General features: G+C 44.8%; 1 protein-coding gene across 1 annotated transcript; it reads right to left on the bottom strand.

The window, feature by feature from the left end:
• Window positions 1-1,126: 1,126 nt before the first annotated feature.
• LOC103304414 (zinc finger protein 883-like) lies at window positions 1,127-15,802 on the bottom strand. The gene is made up of 2 exons (XM_028138674.2): window positions 15,688-15,802; window positions 1,127-3,353 (listed from the first exon to the last, which is right to left on the bottom strand). The coding sequence occupies exons 1-2, from the start codon at window positions 15,719-15,721 to the stop codon at window positions 1,714-1,716; spliced, it is 1,674 nt and encodes a 557-aa protein (XP_027994475.2). The 5' UTR covers window positions 15,722-15,802; the 3' UTR covers window positions 1,127-1,713.
• Between the last annotated feature and the right edge of the window lie 466 nt (window positions 15,803-16,268).

The raw sequence follows: 16,268 nt of genomic DNA, 5'->3' as shown, positions 1-16,268 counted from the left end.
GGCACATGCCCCTGACCAGAATCGAACCCGGGACCTTTCAGTCCACAGGCCGATGCTCCATCCACTGAGCTAAATTGGCCAGGGCTCATTTCTCTAATACTGAATTCTTTTCAGCAAAATTAGTTTCCACTTCTTTTTTATTTTATTTTATTGATTTTAGAGAGGAAGGGAGAGAAACATTAATGATGAGAGAAAATCATTGATTGGCTGCCTGCAACCCAGGCATGTGCCCTTGGCTGGAATCGAACCTGGGACCTTTCAGTCCGCAGGCTGACGCTCTATCCATTGAGCCAAACCAGCTAGGGCAGTTTCCACTTCTTAGGTTGTTGTGAGAATGAAAAAAGAAAATGCTCAAAAAGCTCACCTGGCAAAAAACAAGCACTCCGTGTTACGTTTATTGATCTTCAAAGGCCAAAGCAAGCTCCATCATCAGCGTCATGTCACGTTCAGCCAACCGAGACTCAGGGAGCTCTAGGAGTCACCTGGAGATTCCCAGGTTGGGACCCCGTACTGAGACCTCAGCGTCCGCAGCACCTGCTTCCTTCCAGATGGGACATCAGGTTCTTAAAAGCCACTTTTCTTCCTATAACATACAAACGCGCTTGTGGGCATTGTCGGAGTGAGGGTGCCTGGCCTGGAATGTCGGTGCAGGCAGAGGTAGGAGTTGCTCAAGTCAACACAGGCTGCGGCTGCTTTACTGAAACAAGAAATCTTATCTCTTCACCTCCAAGGAAACACACCTTACGCTTGTTTTACGCAGGAGAAACCAGAAACCCAGACCAGAGAGAGGCGTCGTTTCTCTGCGAGTCCAGGGATATTTGAGAATCCGAAGCTCAAATCCAGGATGCCTGACCTAGGGCATGGGGAGTCTGATCACTGCCCTCCTATTTCCCTCTGCACTGGCTTTGGGACTCCAAAGCATCTGGCCTCCTTTGACACATGTTCCAAGCCAAGAACGGCCACGAGCAGAAACCAGGAAAATGGGAGAACACGACAAAGCAAGGGCCTGTGGCGTTATCGGATGACTGGTCTTCTGAAAGCGATGGAGGAGGTCAGCAGTGTGGGTTAAAAGTAGTGTTCATTGCGTGGTGTATGGCATTAAAAAATTAAAAGATATTAATCCAATACAAAAAAACATTTATTTTATAAAGCAAAAAAGGCACAAAATGAGTGAAATCCCAACATCCATGTTTGTTGTCCACTTCCCTTTTGTTAAGGAAAATTGCCAAAACTCATACCAGATTCAGCAGAACAATTAACCAGACATTTTACTACGGATACAGGGGTAGCAAATTCACCTCTAAAAAAAGGCAGCTCCTAGTTCCGAACAAATCAGAGAACAGAGTTTGCTTCCCTGCTCCAATGAGGATGGTGACTGATGCCACCTGTGGACACGTTATGGGTGGTATAGGTGACATTGCTTCAGCAACAGACACATTCAAGGACATAGATCTGGCAGGACATCGGGGTAAATTAGAAAGTGCAGCATACACACACATGCTTTTCACATAAGTTTATAGGGAATCTCCCTACTTTTGACATTTGAATGTATGAGATTCAAGTCAGACAAATAGAGTTTCCTATAGTATTATTAAGACTGACCTTAAAAACCGTACATTTCCTATACATATACAACCTTCCTCCCATGTGAAGCCTTATGTGCAGAATAAGGTTAGAATTTGGGGTACAAAATTTGCCACGTTAACTACACTCCTAAGTCCTTTCCCTAGTGTGAACTCGCTGGTGAGAACGAAGGCTTAGGATACTGGTAAAAGTTTTTCCACATTCAATGCACGCATAAGGGCCTTGTCTAGTGTGAATTCTCTGATGATAGTGAAGGGTTTGGTTCTTGGTAAAAGATTTCCCACATTCACTGCACTCATAAGGCCTTTCTCCAGTGTGAAATCTCTGATGATAACGGAGGCCACTGCTACTGATAAAAGATTTCCCACATTCACGGCACACGTAAGGCCTTTCTCTAGAGTGAACTCTCTGGTGACTCCGAAGGGAATAGAGCATGGAAAAAGACTCCCCACATTCACCGCACTCATAAGGCTTTTCCCCTGTATGAAATCTCCGATGGTTACGCAGGCTATAAATTGTGGTAAAGGACTTGCCACATTCACTGCACTCGTAAGGTCTTTCTCCAGTGTGCACACTGTGATGGCGACGAAGATAATGGATCATGGTAAAAGTTTTCCCACATTCGCTGCACTCATAAGGCCTTTCTCCTGTGTGAACTATCTGATGACGACGAAGGCATCTGATCATGGTAAAAGTTTTCCCACACTCACTGCACTGATAAGGCCTTTCTCCTGTGTGAAATCTCTGATGGTAACGGAGGCTACTACTACAGGCAAAAGATTTCCCACATTCACTGCACTCATAAGGCTTTTCTCCTCTGTGAAGTCTCTGATGGTAACTAAGGCCAGCGCTACCGGTGAAAGATTTCCCACATTCACTGCACTTATAGGGCTTTTCTCCCGTGTGAAATCTCTGATGATGACGAAAGCCAGTGCTAGTGGCAAAACATTTCCCACATTCAGGGCACTTATAAGGCTTTTCACCAGTGTGAACTCTCAGATGAATCCGAAGGGAGTCGATCCTGCTAAAAGATTTCCCACATTCACTGCACTTATAGGGCCTTTCTCCAGTGTGAACTCTCTGATGATAAAGGAGACCAGTGCTACCGGTATAAGATTTCCCACATTCACTGCACTCAAAGGGCTTTTCTCCAGTGTGAAGTCTCTGGTGATAAAGAAAACTGGAAATTCTGGTAAAACACTTTCCACATTCATGGCACACTAAACGCTGTCTTCTCTTGTCTTGAACAAATGTGTGTTGGCGGCCAATCGCTCTCTTATATTCTTTCCTGGTGTGATCATTTTTTCTACTTTGAAAAGTCATGGCAGACATCGGTATTTCATCTGACTTATCCCCGGTCTGAGTAGCCTTTTGGTGGAGATGTCCTGACCCCATAAGGATGCCCGGCCCAACCTCCCTGCAGGTAACATGCTTCTGAGACACATTGAAATTGCAGCCCTCTGCAAGTGAGATCCTGTCCACACCGCTAAGGGAATGCTTCTCTCTCATATGTTGCTCCTGGTCCTGGTGAAATTTTGTACTGACATAAAATCGTTTTGCGCATGCCCCACACGTCAACAGTATCTGGCTGCGTTGTGTTCCCTGTAGGTCAGTAATGTGGAAGATTTTTCTCAAGACTGGCCCACAACCTTCACAGGGGTGGCTCTTCCGGGAAGACAAGGCTACCTTGGGATTTCTTGCCTGTGACACTCTTACAGGAATTTTCTGCTCAGTCCGTGCTTGCACATTCTCTGCTCCACAGCAGCAACCTGAACAAAAGGAAACGCTGGTGAAGTACATGTTGATCTTAGGGGGAAGGAATATCCTCAAATAACACAAACGTTTAGCTGTCACAGCTAGGCATGATTTTCAAGACAAGTGAGTTAGTGAGTTAAGGCTCTGAGGGAAAGGCTGTTATACATTACTTGACCCCAAAGGTCAACCAATGGTGGAGACCTCACCAAGGGAGGGACGTGAGCATATGACAGGACACTAAGAGAAGAGGCAAGGTGCACTAGAAGAGAGGCAGAGTCCACTAGTTGTTTCTTCTTTTTTTTTTTATAATTTATTTTTATTGTTTTCAGATAGGGAGGGAGGGAAGGGGAGGGGGAGAGGAAGGAGGAGGGAGAGAGAGAGAGAGAGAAGAGAGAGCGAGAGAGAGAGAAACATCAATAATGGGAGAAAATCATCAATCAGCTGCATTCTCCCCCCCCACCCCCCGCTACCCTGCTACTGGGGATTGATCCTGCAACCCCGGCATGTGCCCTGACCAGGAATGAAATTGTGACCTCCTGGTTCCTAGGTCGATGCTCAACAATTAAGCTACACTGGCCGGGCCACTAGCTGTTTCTTCATAATGCCTTCCTGTGGGAGATTTCATGCTGGCGATGAGAGTTTGTGTAGAATAACTTGAATGTGCTCAATCCCATAAAAAACCCCACAGTATTAAAGCACATGATGTTCAAGGTCAATATAATGACACATGCACACTCCAAGGCTCTGCAGGCATGGACCAAGGTTAGAAGGCATTCAAGAGAGACCTGTGGGGTAAATGGTTGAGGTGCATCATTTAGAGGTGAAGATTATCCACGTGCTGGGAATCTCAGTAGAAACGATAAATATTGAAACTGAGTAGTTAGTTGGCAAAGTGTCAACAATCAGGAAGAACAAGTAGAATGGAGTGGGGAACTGGCAATGGTAATAAAATACTGGTGAACAAATTTGGTTCCTAGTTATGACTTAACAAAGCCCTGGCATCAATTCCTCTCCAATAGCCCTTCTACCTGGCAAGACTGCCACTGGGTCCACCTGCCATGGATGGAGTCATGTTTCTCCTGTGACGCACAAATGATTCTTCCCCTGAAACCCCAGTTGAGCCATTACATGGGATTATAAAAATCCTAAAAGAAAACCTAAAGAGCTGGATGGCCAGCACTGTGTATAACAAAGCATAAAAGTACCACCGTAAAAACAAACAAACAAACAAAAACTTATGTGAGTGACACCAGGAATAGGGCAGAAGAATTCATCTCCTCCCAATACAACAGTACAAGTAGAGAGCTATCCATGAACTAAGATAACATAGGAGATGGGAATTAGCACCCAATAAAGACAAAGAGCAATGCAGAAGAGCAAAAATGGGAAAACGGCATAGAAAGGATTGGGAAGACTGGTTGAGCAAATATATTTGAAGATGGCTATGGTAAAAAACAAGGGTTGGAATGACCTCTATCAGCCACTAACGCTGGTGGCCTGTTCTATAGAAAACACTGGAAATTTTTGTTTTAAAAAAAACACAAAAGCTCATGTTTCTTTTTTATTTTATTTTATGATTTCTATCTGATATTCTCCTTTTGCTTCTGTGTTGTTGTTTTTTTTATTATGTTGATTCTATTTGTGTATAACAAAGCATAAAAGTACCACCGTAAAAACAAACACATCAAAGGACTCTATAGTTTGTTGGCATGAACTATAAAATAAATCCCTTTGGCCACAACCTACTCTAGAAAAGACAAAAATCAGTATACCTAAGCAGTATTTTCCACCACAGACTCCAAGACCCTCAATTGTCATGGAAAAAAATTGCTGCCAAATCCACTGTGGACTCATACATTGTTGTTATGAGCTCAGTTCATAGGACATCAAGAAGGCAAGGCTGTTGAATCTGTTCTCAAGATCAAAACAACACCTCTCCCCAGCCAACACCCTTGATTCCACAGGCAGATAAATCTGTTTCTCACGGCCAGAATTGGCCCCTAAGTCTGAAAGGAATAAAAAGGTAACTGCTTCATCAAATGAAGAGACAGCAACACAGGTCTGAAACAAATACTAAAAACAAAGACACCACCAAGACAACATAATAATTTTCCACTAATCAATACAAAACTAATGCAGATCTATGTACAGCCTGAAGAAGAATCCAAAATATTTACTTTTAAAAACAACTGTGAGGGGGAAAGTTAGGGAGAGGGGGGGGAGATAAGAAACCAAACGAAGACTTGTATGCATGCATATAAGCATAAACAATGGACGCAAAACTCTGGGGGGTGAGGGCTTGTATGGGTGGGGGGTGGGGGGGTAATGGTAAGATATGTACACATATAATACAATAAAAAAAATTTAAAAACAACTGTGAGCTATAAGAAAACACAAATAGAATCAACATAATAAAAAAACCAACACAGAAGCAAAAGGAGAATATCAGATAGAAATCATAAAAAAAAAAAAGAAACAGCTGAAACTGGTTTGGCTCAGTGGATAGAGCGTCAGCCTGTGGACTGAAAGGTCCCAGGTTCGATTCCGGTCAAGGGCACGTACATTGGTTGCGGGCACATCCCCAGTGGGAGGTGTGCAGGAGGCAGCTGATCGATGTTTCTCTCTCATCCATGTTTCTAGCTCTCTATCCCTCTCCCTCTCTGTAAAAAATCAATAAAAAAAAAAAAAAGAAACAAATGCTGGAGTTGACAAATTACAATGACAAAGACAAGGGTAGTCATAGAATGATAAAGAAGTCAATTCATTAAGAGAATAACAATATTAAGTATTATGCACTGAACAACATAGCAACTAAGTATATTAAGAAAATAATATCAGCTCTGGCTGCTTTGGCTCAGTGGATAGAGCGTCGGCCTGCGGACTGAAGGGTCCTGCGTTTGATTCCAGTCAAGGGCACATGCCTGGGTTACAGGCTCAATCACAAGTGGGGAGCGTGCAGGAGGCAACCAATCAATGATTCTCTCTCATCATTGATGTTTCTATCTCTATCCCTCTCCCTTTCTCTCTGAAATCAATAAAAATATTTTTAAAAAAGAAAGAAGATAATATTAGATCCGAAGGCAGAAAAAGAAACCCAATTATCAGTAGGTACATTGCCACTTCAACAATAGGTACATCATGCCATCCATAAGGAATAACTGAAGTTCGACTACACTTTAGAGCAAAGGGAAGTAATGAATATATACGGAACATACCATCCAAATTCTTGTCAAGCCCACATGAAGCATTCTCTACATTAGGTGAAAAAATAAGTCTCAAACTTTGAGAAGAAATCATGTTGAGTATCACAATGTATGAAAGCAAAAATCAATTGTAGTTTCAAGAAAGCTGGAAAATTCACATATACATGAAACTAACACACTCCTAAATAATCAGTGGGTCAAAGACAAAACAAACACACACAAAGAGAACTCAAAATTAGATAAAGGCAAAGGAAACAGAAGCACAATTTACCAAAACTTGTGTATAAAATGCATGAAATGCAATTCTAAGAGGAAATTTTATAGAGATAAATGCCTATATTAAGACAAAAGATCTCATATGAACAATCTAATATTGCACCTCAGAAAACTAGAAACACAAGAATGAAAACCCAAAGCTAGCAAAGAAAAAAACAACACACAATATATATTAGGACAAACATAAACAAAATAGAGATAAGATGAAAGAAAAGAATATCATAACTAAGCTATTTTATTAAAATATAAACAAGCCGAAACCGGTTTGGCTCAATGGATAGAGCGTCGGTCTGCGGACTGAAGGGTCCCGGGTTCAATTCCAGTCAGGGGCATGTACATTGGCTGCGGGCACATCCCTGGTAGGGGGTGTGCAGGAGGCAGCTGGTCGATGATTCTTTCTCATCGATGTTTCTAGCTCTCTATCCCTCTCCCTTCCTCTCTGTAAAAAAAAATCAATAAAATATATTTAAAAAATATATATATATATATAAACAAAATTGGCAAATCTTTAGCTAGACTAAAACAAAAGAAACCAGACTGAATACAGCCACATCAAAATTACAACTATAATACAGAACAACCATCATTCAAATCCACCTGAAGCTGGCTGAATGGAAGTCCTACGACTAGAGAAGTGAAGAAAAAAGCACACTGAGACTTGTCGGAGGGGCAGAGGCCTGGAAGGGGCTGGTCCGACACCCATGTTTTTTAATCAGGATATCTCGGTTGCAGAGGCCCCCTATGAGGAGCAAGGGGTACGAGACCCCCAGTCCAGGGTTGCAGAGCTGGGAAGGGAAGTCCTTGGAACTTCAGGCTGTAAAAACAAGGGGGGATTGTGGCTGAGTGATATGGAGGTTGATGGAGACCCAGGTGTTTACCTTAAAGGGCCGGTGCACAAACTTGGACACGATCCCTCTGAGCTCCAGTGTAGCGTGGATTTGGGGGATCCTGGGACATACAGGGAGGAAGTGGATTATCCAGCATTGGTGCAGGAACTCGGGGGCGGTTTTCCCCCAGACAGGGGTGCTCACATGGGTCACTGTTCCTGTGATTCCCACTTCCCAGGGCTAACTGGCAGCCATATCTGAGTCTTCATCAATTTGGCTCACACTATTAACTCTGCCCTGGTGATGCCCCGAGACCCCACCCCATCCAATGTGCAGCCCCACCCAAGCTGTTTGCAGCTGCTTTTCCATATGAAAAGCCTAATCTGGCTAAGGCTTCAGACTGTCCTAAAAACTCTTAAACAAGCAGCAACTGGAGTCAGCATACCCCAAAACCATCAATAAAACACCCAAGACCCAGCAATAGCACCAGGGTAGCACCTGCCTTGCTTCACAGCTTGGCCTCACCTGGGCACTTCTTAGCCCAATACAAATAGCAGCCACCTGCAGATCTCTTTGTAGTTCCTTCCAGGTGGCCTCAGGCAGAGGCTGATTTTGCACCTCCCTGGAGGCTCCAGAGCCAGTGCCCCCGGTGGACAGCTTCAGACCATACCAGATTATAACTCTACACATTCAGGAGTGACATACTCAAGAGGCAGACTGAGTGAGCACCAAAGCCCCACCGAAACAAGTCCTGCTCCCTAGGGGTATTTCCTGCACAGCACCTCCATTGTAGACATAGCTGATCTTCACAGCCAATTGATCTTCACAGCTAGAGGCCAATTCCTCCCAGTGATGCCAACAGCAATCAAGGCTCAACTACAACAAGAGTGTGCACACAGCCCACACAGGGGTGCACCTAGAGTGCCCAGTTCAGGTGAATGGGGAGGCTGAACCACTGGGTCCCATAGGACACCTATTACACAAGGCCACTCTTCCAATTCCAGGAGACATAGCAGGTTTACCCAATACATAGAAATAAACACAGGGAAACAGCCAAAATGTGGAGACAAAGAAATGTGTCACAAATGAAAGAAATAGAGGCAAGCAAGCTAATGGACATAGAGTTCAAAACAAAGGCTATAAGGTTATTCAAGGATCTTAATGAGGGCTTCAAGGGACTTAAGTGAGACTTTCAAGGATCTTAGTGAGAACATCTAATATATAAAAGGCCAGGGTTGTAACGAATGGTCACGACCAAAGGCTGACCAACCCGGAAGTTCTTCAGTCAGTGCTGGGTTGCCAGGGCGACCCAGCACTGACTGCCCAGGGGGCTGAGACCCAGAGAGAGGGGCAGGGTCTGATCTGCAGCCTCAGTCGCAGCTGTTGATCAGTACTTGCCTCTCTCTTTCGCTCCCTCTTTCTTTCCCTGCTTCGCCAGCAACTGGGCTTTTCTTTCTCTCCTGGCCTCCACTGGGGGCTGCTGTTAAGCCCCACCTCTTTGATCAGGCCCAGAAATAGGTCTGGAGATGCTGACTAGCATAGGAACTGACCAATCAGAACCAAATGTGGGTGCTATGAAAAACCAATGGCTGTCTAGGAGGTGGAGCTTTTGATGCTGACTGGCATAGAAACCAACCAATCAGAACCAAATGTAGGTGCTATGAAGAACCAATGGCTGTCTAGGAGGCGGAGCTTTTGATGGTGACTAGCATAGGAACCGACCAATTAGAACCAAATGTGGGTGCTGTGAAAAACCAATGGCTGTTTAGGAGGTGGAGCTTGATGCTGACTGGCATAGGAACCAACCAATCAGAATCAAATGTAGGTGCTGTGAAGAATCAATGGCTGTCTAGGAGGCAGAGCGTTTGACACTGACTGGCATAGGAACCAACCAATCAGAACCAAATTGGACAGCAGAGGAGGGCAGTTAGGGGCGAGATCAGGCTGGCAGAGGAGGGCAGTTGGGGGCAACTAGGCCGGCAGGAGAGGGCAGTTAGGGGTGACCAGGCTGGCAAGGAGAGGCAATTAGGGGCGATCAGACAGGCAGGCAGGTGAGCAGTTAGGAGCCAGCAGTCTCAGACTGTGAGAGGGATGTCCCACAGGGATCGGGCCTAAACTGGCAGTCAGACATCCTCCAAGGGGTCCCCAATTGGAGAGGGTGTAGGCTAAACTGAGGGGAACCCCCCCCCATGCACAAATTCCATGCACCCGGCCTCTAGTCAAAGACATAAAAAAAAAAAAAGATAGTAAGAAATTAAGCATACACTAATAGAAATGAAGAATAATTTACAGGGATTCAACAGTAGAGGATTCTGAGAATCAAATCAACAATTTGAAATATGAGGAAGCAAAAAACACCCAACCAGAAGAGCAAAAATAAATAAGTAAAAAATAATAAAAAAATATGAAGATAGTGTAAAAAGCCCCTGGGACAACTTCAAGCATACCATCATGGGGGTGCCAGAAAAAGAGAGAGAGAGCAGGATATTGAAAATCTATTTGAAGAAATAATGCCAGAAAACTTTCCCCACCTGGTGAAAGAAATAGACTTACAAGTCCAGGATGCACAAAGAGTCCCAAACAAGAAAAACCTAAAGAGGCCCACACCAAGACACATCATAATTAAAATGCCAAGGGAAAAAGACAAAGAGAGAATCTTAAAAGCAGCAAGAAAAGCAGCTAGTTACCTACAAGGGAGCGCCCATGTGACTATCAGCTGATTTCTTAACAGAAACTTTGCAAGCCTGAAGGGAGTGGCAAGAAATAGTCAAAGCAGGCGTCCTCAAACTAGGCCCGCAGGCCACATGCAGGTGTTTATGCCGTTTTGTTTTTTTACTTCCAAATAAGGTATGTGCAGTGTGCATAGGAATTTGTTCATAGTTTTTTTTAAACTATAGTCCAGCCCTCCAACGGTCTGAGGGACAGTGAACTGGCCCCCTGTTTAGAAGGTTTGAGGACCCCTGAGTCAAAGTGATGAATAGCAAGAACCTACAACCAAGATTACTCTACCCAGCTAAGCTCTCATTTAGAATTGAGGGTCAGATAAAGAGCTTCACAGATAAGAAAAAACTAAAGGAGTTCATCACCACCAAACCACTTCTACATAAAATGTTGAAGGTTATTCTTTAAGAAGAGGAAAAGGAAGAAGAATAATGAAGAAAGGATGAAGAAAAAGTCTGAGCCGAAACCGGTTTGGCTCAGTGGATAGAGCGTTGGCCTGCGGACTGAAAGGTCCCAGGTTCGATTCCGGTCAAGGGCATGTACCTTGGTTGCGGGCATATCCCCAGTAGGGGGTGTGCAGGAGGCAGCTGATTGATGTTTCTCTATCATCGATGTTTCTAACTCTCTATCCCTCTCTCTTCCTCTCTGTAAAAAAATCAATAAAATATATTTTAAAAGAAAAGAAAAGAAAAGAAAAAGTCTGAACAATAAAATGGCAATAAACACATATCTATCAACAATTGAATCTTAAAATAAAAATTAACAAGAAATCTAATGAACAAAATAAACTGGTGAATAAAATAGAATCAGAGGCATGGAAACATAGAACAGACTGATGAATCTCAGAGGGAAGGGGTGGGGGATGGGAAGAGATCAATCAAGGATGTTATATGCATCACCTATGGAAACAGACAAAACAACAGAAACACAGACCAATAGAACAGAACAGATAAGACCAAAGTAAATCCAGGCACATACATTGAAGTATCCTTTGACAAAAACCAGAATACACACAAGAAAGAAAAGATGGTTTTTTTTACTGAATGGTGCTGGTAAAAATGCATATTCACAGGTAACAACAAAACTGGACACCACTGATAAAAATGAACTCAAACTGCATAAAATAATTAAATGACAATCCCACAACTTAAAACTACTTCAAGACAACCCAGAGAAAAAGCTTTGGACATGACTTTCTGGATGTGACACCAACCACCAGGCAAAATGGCAAAACTAAACAGTCTGGACAATAAAAAATGAAAAAGCGTCTTCACATCACAACAGCAATTAACAAAATGAAATTAAAAGGCAATCTACAGCCGAAACTGGTTTGGCTCAGTGGATAGAGCATCGGCCTGCGGACTCAAAGGTCCCGGGTTCGATTCGGGTCAAGGGCATGTGCCTTGGTTGCGGGCACATCCCCAGTAAGGGGTGTGCAGGAGGCAGCTGATTGATGTTTCTCTCTCATCGATGTTTCTGACTCTCTATCCCTCTCTCTTCCTCTCTGTAAAAAATCAATAAAATATATTTTTAAAAAAGGCAATCTACAGGATGGGAGAAAATACTTGCAAGTCATATGAACGTACTGTTTGGAGATATTGTGGATTCAGTTCAGATATCCACAGTAAAGCGAATAAAGAGATACGGACAGTAACAAAAATATTTGGAGTTCCTATCTATACTAATAAAAGAATAATATGCTAATTAGACCAGGTCAACTGGACATCTTCCGGACGTCTGACTTCCTTCTCAACAAAGCCACGATGGCCAGGCCGAGGCAGAGGTGGTTAGGGGGCGATTAGGCCAGGAGGGGAGCAGTTAGGGGGCGATTGGGCTGGCAAGTAGAGGCAATTAGGGGCAATAAGGCAGGCAGGTAGAGTGGTTAGGGGCAATCAGGTAGGCTGGCAGGATAACAGTTAGGGGGCAATCAGGGGGCAATCGGCAAGCAGAGGCAGTTAGGGTTGATCAGTCAGGCAGGTAGATTGGTTAGGAACGATCAGGCAGGCTGGCAGGGGAGCAGTTAGGAGGTGGCCAGGCCAGAAGAGGCAGGGGGGCAGTTAGGGAGGGACCAGGCCGACAGGGGAGAAGGTAAGGGATGAGCAGGTTGGCAGGGGATCAGTTAGGGGGCAATCAGGACAGCAAGCAGATGCACTTCGGGGCAATCAGGCAGGCAGGTAGAGTGGTTAAGGACGATCAGGCCGGCTGGTGGGGGCGGGGGGGGGGCAGTTAGGGAGCAGCCAGGCTGGTAGGGGGCAGTAAGGAGGTTGCCAGGTCAGCAGGGGTGGGGCAATTAGGAGGGCAACCAGGCCTGCAGGGGGGGCAGTAAGGAGATGACCAGGCTGGCAGGGGACCAGTTAGGGGGCGATCCAGCCAGCAAGCAGAGGCAGTTAGGGGTGATCAGACAGGCAAGTAGAGTGGTTAAGGGCAATGAGGCAGGCTGGCAGGGGAGCAGTTAGGGCATGATCAGGCCAGCACGGGGGCAGTTAGAGGGTGACTAGGTCGGCATTGGGCCATTAGGGGGCAGCCAGGCCAGAAGGGTGCCAGTTAGGGTAAGACCAGGCCAGTTAGGGGATGAGCAGGCTGGCAGGGACCAGTTAGGGGGCGATCCGGCCAGCAAGCAGATGCAGTTAAGGGCAATCAGGCAGGCAGGTAGAGAGGTTAGGGGCGATCAGGCAGGATTGCAGAGGCAGTTAGGAGCGATCAGGCCTGCAAGCAGAGGCATTTAGGAGTGATAAGCAAGCAGGCAAGTGAGTGGTTAGGAGCCAGAGATCCTGGATTGCGAGAGGGATGTCCGACTGCCAATTTAGGACCCATCCCTGTGAGTCCCCCGATGGGTCCCAGATTGGAGAGGTTGCATGCTGGGCTGAGGGACCATTCCCCCACCGTGCATGAATTTCATGCACCAGGCCTCTAGTCACTATATATAAAAGCCTAAATGACTATTATGACTGAATGACCTGAATGAACCATTGGATCAACCGGCCGACCAGTCGCTATGACGTGTACTGACCACCAGGGGGAAGACGCTCAATACAGCAGCTGCCCCCTGTTGGTCAGTGCACTCCCACAGCCAACCTCCTCCAGCTAGCAAACCCCTGCAGTCCCTCCCCTGGCTGGCCATGGGCTGATTGGGGGGACCCCACCCGAGGAAGAATTCATATACCCGGCTTCTAATTAAATAATTAAGACATGTTTACACTATACTACAGGCTAATAAAAACACAAATACTGCCCTAGCCATTTTGGCTCAGTGGATAGAGCATCGGCCTGTGGACCAAAGGGTCCTGGATTCGATTCTGATCAAGGGCACATGCCCAGGCTGTGGGCTTGATCCCTAGTAGGGGGCATGCAGGAGGCAGCCAATAAAGGATTCTCTCTCATCATTGATGGTTCTATCTCTCTCTCCCTCTCCTTCCCTCTCTGAAATCAATTAAAAAAATATTTAGAGGCCCTGACCGGTTTGGCTCAGTGGATAGAGCGTTGACCTGTGGACTGAAGGGTCCCAGGTTTGATTCCAGTCAAGGGCATGTACCTTGCTTGTGAGCACATCACCAGTGGGGGGTGTGCAGGAGGCAGCTGATTGATGTTTCTCTCTCATAGATGTTCCTAACTCTCTCTCCCTCTCCCTTCCTCTCTGTAAAAAATCAATAAAATATATATATATATTATTAAAAATTAAAAATAAAACACAACCATACAAATACTCTGAGTGAAAAATACTTTATTAGTAAAGAATGACAAGCTCAGGGAAATTCAAAGACCTAAAGTAAACTTTCTAACTAAAAGCAGTTCATAACAGGTAGATATGTCCTAAGCCAGAATATTCACCGACAAAGTCAATCTTTACCTTAATCAAGCCTGTCTATTGTCTTTTGCATCTATGATAACTTACCTTTTTTGGGGGTATCTCAGTGCACAACAAATGCATCATAGCAGAGACTATACTTTCATTGCTATTTTCATCTTATTATTAGCTATCCTTACCCAACTATATAAAAGATTTATCATTTTACTTTTTATCCGATTCCAAAAGTAATCCCGCTTTGCTCTCTTCTGCCTCAATATATCACCAATGAATTTCATGTAACCCACCTATGTCTGCTCTCTTGATTGTAATCTATATATATAAAAGCCTAAGCAACCATTAGGACCAAGCGACTAGAACGACCAGAATGACTGGTCAACCAGTCGCTATGATGCACACTGACCACCTGGGGGCAGATGCTCAATGCAGGAGCTGTCCCCTGGTGGTCAGTGCTCTCCCAGTGACAGTCTGACCCAGCAGTCTGACATCCCCCAGAGGGTCCTGGATTGCGAGAGGGCACAGGCCAGTCTGAGGGACCCCACTCATGCACGAATCCGTGCATTGGGCCTCTAGTGTATTAAATAAAGTGTAAAACTGCCATTCTCTGGAGCATTATATCAATGCCTTCAGATTTTGCTTCCTAGCAACTGTTGAAAGTTTGGACCAAATGAACTCAAAATAATTATTTCCAGGTTTGAATAATTCTTATGTTCACACTGGTAAACAGCACCTGAGTCAGCCAGAAAGATGGCCACACAAAACCTCCTGAATTCAGGATTGCCAAAAACGTGGAATTTGTAAAAACAAAAATCCTACACAGCCTGGCTATGGTGGTTCAAAGAATTGAGTGTCGTCCCATGGACCAAGAGGTCCCAGGTTCGATTCCCAGTCAGGTCCTGTGCCTAGGTTGCTGGCTCCATCCACAGTAGGGGGCATGCAGGAGGCAGCCAATCAATGATTTTTTTCTCAATATTGATGCTCCCATCTATCTCTCCCTCCCCCATCTTCTCTGAAATCAATAAAAATATATTCGAAAGAGAACAAAACAAAAACCCCTCAAAATATCTGCAAAGCACAACTAAGCACATGCAAAATGGTGAGTCAGTAGCTGTTTGTAATAAATAATTAATATATAAAATATAGAAGGTATTCAATGGAGACATTAGCCAAAAAATATGGTTAAGAAGCAAGCTAAGGATATAGAGGCAATTTTCCCCAAAATATGTACAAATGACCAACAGGAATATAAAAAAATGCTTTTCCTCACTAATCAAGGAGGAATCCATTAGGTTCCCTGCCACAGTAACAACCACAAATCCCTCCCTAGGAGTTCAGTACAGGAGGTACTGAGATTGCAGAAAAAGAAAAGGGCAGAGCAAACAAACCAAGCTACCAAGAACAGCAAGGGCCCAAAAAACCTGAAAGTCAAGCACTGAGGACAGAGCACATCCTGGGTAAAGGGGCATGAGGATATGGAATGTCAAGTCCAGGTCACTGGTGACAGTGAGGGTCTTACCCAGCGAGGATGCAAGTTCAAAGTTCTCCAGCATCACATTCAGGTACAGCTGTCTCTGACCCTCATCAAGGAGGCTCCATTCCTCCCTGGAGAAGTACAGGGCAATGTCCTCAAAGGTCACACCAACCTGTCAGAATGGAGACAATTGATTATTCAGGATTCTTTTTTTTTTTTTTGTATTTTAGTTGTAATTCCAATTTGGTCCTGGGAGTGTGTCTGGGTAGCATCCATTCACTCCGCAGCCATTTTTAAACTCCCAGAATTGAGACTACTGAGACCAAAGCTGTCTTTCTGAGAACCCACAATCCTACTCCTTACACAGCTTCCCTGCCCTCAACCTCCTCCAGGGCACCCGGTTAGTGTGGACACCAGGCCCTAATGCCAGTGCAGGTTGCTCTCTCATCACAGTCCCATTACTCACTGTTACTGCCCTCAGGTACAGCAGAGGGTTTGGGGCCTGGGAGGGCATGCATCTAAGCTCTGGGCCATGCCTGCAGGGCCCCAGCCTTCCTGCCAAGCTAGTCTCCCAGATCATGCCTCCAAGACAAAGACAACCAGGGCTTATGCTTCACCCTTAAGTC

This window comes from Eptesicus fuscus, chromosome 21 (assembly GCF_027574615.1).
Source record: "Eptesicus fuscus isolate TK198812 chromosome 21, DD_ASM_mEF_20220401, whole genome shotgun sequence".
In the NCBI taxonomy this organism is placed as follows: Eukaryota; Metazoa; Chordata; class Mammalia; order Chiroptera; family Vespertilionidae; genus Eptesicus; species Eptesicus fuscus.
Note: the sequence above shows the minus strand (reverse complement) of the source record. Positions and strands in the feature narration are given on the sequence as shown.

What these genes read in the sequence shown, in the direction of transcription:
- LOC103304414 (XM_028138674.2), bottom strand. Translation starts at nt 15,721, where the DNA reads ATGCTGGAGAACTTTGAACTTGCATCCTCGCTGG. An exon ending in TGAACTTGCATCCTCGCTGG is followed by an intron (nt 3,354 to 15,687) that starts GTAAGACCCTCA and finishes CCTTTTGTTCAG; the next exon opens with GTTGCTGCTGTGGAGCAGAG.